The sequence below is a fragment of the Pinus tabuliformis genome, chromosome 9 (genome assembly GCF_031772625.1).
Source record: "Pinus tabuliformis cultivar Carrire ecotype Pingquan chromosome 9, CPIR1, whole genome shotgun sequence".
NCBI classification, from domain to species: Eukaryota; Viridiplantae; Streptophyta; class Pinopsida; order Pinales; family Pinaceae; genus Pinus; species Pinus tabuliformis.
Genome location: NC_142307.1, coordinates 1,563,206,486 through 1,563,210,233, shown reverse-complemented (window position 1 = coordinate 1,563,210,233; position 3,748 = coordinate 1,563,206,486). Strand labels below are relative to the sequence as shown.

The following is a 3,748-nucleotide window of genomic DNA, read 5'->3' as shown; positions in this document are numbered from 1 at the left end:
ACTCCTAGGCATCCGCTGTCATCCTCTAGCTCTGCTCTCGGTAGAACTCATCCATCTGCACCCATACCTCCACTGTTCATCTTGAAGATGACCCTGGGCTGGATTGCCCTCCTCTTTCCCCGGCTATGTTGAATCTTCTGGGCTCCTGCTTACAGGCATCTCCATCTTTCGACGCGCCACTCCCACAACTACCTCTCGTCTCTGCCCCTCCTGGTTTCGCTCCCATCCCTGGTTCATGACCAAAAAACCCTAACCCTAACCCTTACCCCCCTGGTAGCTCATCCATCCCTATTGTCCCTAACCATAACCCTAACACTCCTATACGCTCTAGCTGCTTTAGCTCCCCCATTACCACCCCTAAATCCACCCCTCCACTCTGCAGACAGTAAACCAAGGGATCTGTGGACTACTGAAGGATTTGCCGATGGCCAAGCACTCAGACAAGCAAAAAAAGGGCAGGTGCCTTAGGGCTGGTGATAGAGACATTAAGCTAGCCTTGGGAGAGGACCTATCGATGGGAGAAGTGGACAACACAGCCAAGAAGGTTCTGGTCGGGCGCGTCTAAGGGAGGAATTACTTTGTTGAACGACTAAAGCTTTGGATGGAGGAAATCTAGGGCTCCCTCCTCAAAGAGCTCCCCATCATCCATGTACTAGCAAGGGGTTGGTTCACCCTTCGTTTCCACCAGGAGGAATACACGGACTGGATCCTCTCCAGATTTTGGCATATCGAGTTAGCGCCAGTTTTGTTGAAGCGTTGGGACCCCTTGTTTGATCCAGAGTGCGAACAACTTGGAGCTGGTCCAATATGGGTTCGGCTGCCGGGCCTTCCTCTACAATACTGGACTCCCTCGATCTTCAAGAGAATTGGGGATGCCCTGGGAACCTACCTGGATCATGATCAATCCTTTGAATCATTTGGGATCATGACCATGGCCCGAATTCTGGTGCATCTGGATACCAGAGCTAGACTTGAGGAGAAGATTACACTGCTCTGGAGACATTACGCTCGCAGGCAAAACCTGGACTACGAGGGGGTACCTTTCTGATGTCGCCGCTGTCATAAAGTAGGACACCTATACAAGGACTGCCCCCTGCTCTCGAAAACAGTCCCGGCTGCAATGGGTCCATCGCAAAGGCATTCAGAAGAGCCGATGGTGGATGTGCATCACCTAGATCCAGATCTCACTAAGGATGATGCTGGGAACACTGTCCAAACTTCCAGTGCCTCCCAGATGCCACCTCCATCTCCTCCCAAGACCAGATCCAGATTTGCGGCGGAAGCAGCTCCGTCTTCGGGTACTGTCTCTACACCCTTCTCCTCTGTCTTTCAATTTGATCATTTATCTGTCCCTATGGTATCACTTCCTCCTTCCACCGGCTTCATTTCGGACCCCATTAATTGCTCCTTGAATCAACCCTAGCCTATTTACTCCACTACCCCTCTGCTGATTACGGGCCTAGTCGACCACCCTTCACCTGAACAATCTCCTAAGGGCCTTCATGCCTATAACCTTCAGCCCACGCAGGCCTTCCACACCTGAGTCCCTGGGACTGGGTATCATTCACGCCCCCTCTGACCATAAGCCTGCTCAAGGGCGGCCCTCCAAACTCGCCAAAGCTATCAAAATTGTTGGGGTCGACGTTGCCCAGGGCCGTCAAAACACTATTGAATGGGTGCTTAGAGCAGCAGACTCCCCCTCTGTGGTTTCCCGATGAAATGGATCTCCTTCAACTATAGAGGCTTGGCTAGCCCTCAAAAGAAATTGGCACTCAAGAGACTCATATCATGCGAACCCTATGATATTATTTTCCTACAAGAAACTCTGGGGTCCTCAGAACAAACTGTAAAAATTCTTCTGAGTATTCTACCTAGATGGCATTTTCAAGCCATGGATGCAGCTGGCAGATCTGGGGGCCTTACCCTCGGGATAAATCCTCAGACCATCAGAGTGATTGCATCTTGGGGAGGTCTCGGCTTTCTTGGTATGGATCTCTTCACCACAGCACTGGGCAAACAGATCTGTATCATTAATATATATGCTCCCTATCAAAATAGACTGGATTTCTGGAATCATCTTCTGGATGGGCCTCTGACCAACCCTTCCACTATTTTGGGAGGTGACCTTAATTTCTCCATAGGCCACGAAGAATCATGGGGTCACCACTCTCAACTCGATCCTCTCTCAGATCAGCTGAGCTCCATATTTGACCAGAAAGGTCTCATTGACATCCCTATGAATAAAAAGAGGCCAACCTGGCATAATAGAAGAACTGGAGAGGCTGCCTTAGGAAGAAGACTGGATCGTTTCCTGATCCATGAAGAGCTGTTGATGACTTTAAACAACTATAGGAAATGGGTGGGCTCGGGTGGCATATCGGATCACTCACCTATTTACCTGGAAATAGCGGTTGCCTCAGCCAAACCTCGGGGCCCATATAAGTTCAACTCGTCCTGGCTCTTGGATCCTGACTATCACAAGATGGTCAAGGATTTCTGGAATTCACACCCCCTCCTTGCCGAGAGATGGAAGGTCGTGGGGTTCTACAATAACCTATACCAACTTAAACGACTTTCGATTGACTGGGACAAGTAGAAGAAATTCAAGGAGGATCGGGCCATCTTTGAGTTACGATTGCCAATCTCAAAGACGAACAGGGCAGGGGTTATCACTCCATAAATACCAATTTGTAGCTAGTGGAGATTGAAGCTCAGAGAGAGACTCAAAAGTAGGGCCATATGGCTACAAGCGGGGGACGACAACACAAAATTCTTCCATAAATTTGCAAATGGAAGAAAGGCCAGCAACATGATCTGGCAGCTCCCATCGGAGGATGGTGGGTTGGCCATCTCTCATGCTCAACTCTCTAACTTAGGTATCTTGCACTTCAAACAACTGTTCAAATCCCCTCCTGGAGCTACGCTACCTGATATCATCCATCTTGCTGAGCATTTCCCTCGATTCGTCGAGCCTGATATCTTGGAGGACCTCACTAAACCTGTGAGTTTGGGGGAGTTGGAAAGCACCCTCAAATGGTTCAAAAGAGATAGGAGCCTGGGTTCAGATGGCTAGCCGGTGGAATTTTACCTTACCTTTTTCGACACTCTTGGACATGACCTTCTTGTTGTGGTTGAAGAATGCCGAGTCTAGGGCATATTACATGATCCCATTGACTCCACATTCATTGCCATTATCCCCAAATCAGACTCCCCCTCATCTTTTAATGACTTCAGGCCTATATCCCTCTGCAATTGTCTCTACAAGATCATCGCCAAGATCATAGCCAACCGCATTAAACCCATCCTATCGGAGCATATCTCCCCGGAGCAGTTTGCCTTCCTACAAAACCGAGAAATTCATGAGGCCATTGGCACTGCACAAGAGGCTCTACACTCCATCAAGATGAAAAATCCTAAAGGATTGATGCTCAAAATCGACCTCTCCAAGGCATTTGATAAGGTTAGCTGGCTATATATCAAAATGATACTCATCCACTTGGGCTTCCCTCCGACCTTCATCCGATGGATCATGTGCTGCATTAATTCAGTCTCCTTTGCCATACTTATCAATGGCTCTGCCACCCACTCCTTCTGGGCTGAGAGGGGACTCAGACAAGGTTACCCTCTTTCCCCCCTCCTTTTCCTCCTGGTTATGGAAGGACTCAGCAGAAGGATCGCCGCAGAGAAGGATGCTGGGAACATCAAAGGACTAAAAATCACAGACCAATGCTCTCTGACCCATCTACTA

The 3,748-nt window shown here is 49.1% G+C and overlaps 1 protein-coding gene across 1 annotated transcript; it reads left to right on the top strand.

The window, feature by feature from the left end:
- Window positions 1-1,891: 1,891 nt before the first annotated feature.
- Window positions 1,892-2,596, top strand: LOC149154600 (uncharacterized). Its single transcript, XM_089444172.1, has one exon. It carries the CDS (start codon window positions 1,892-1,894, stop codon window positions 2,594-2,596), a length of 705 nt encoding a protein of 234 aa, XP_089300298.1.
- Window positions 2,597-3,748: the final 1,152 nt, after the last annotated feature.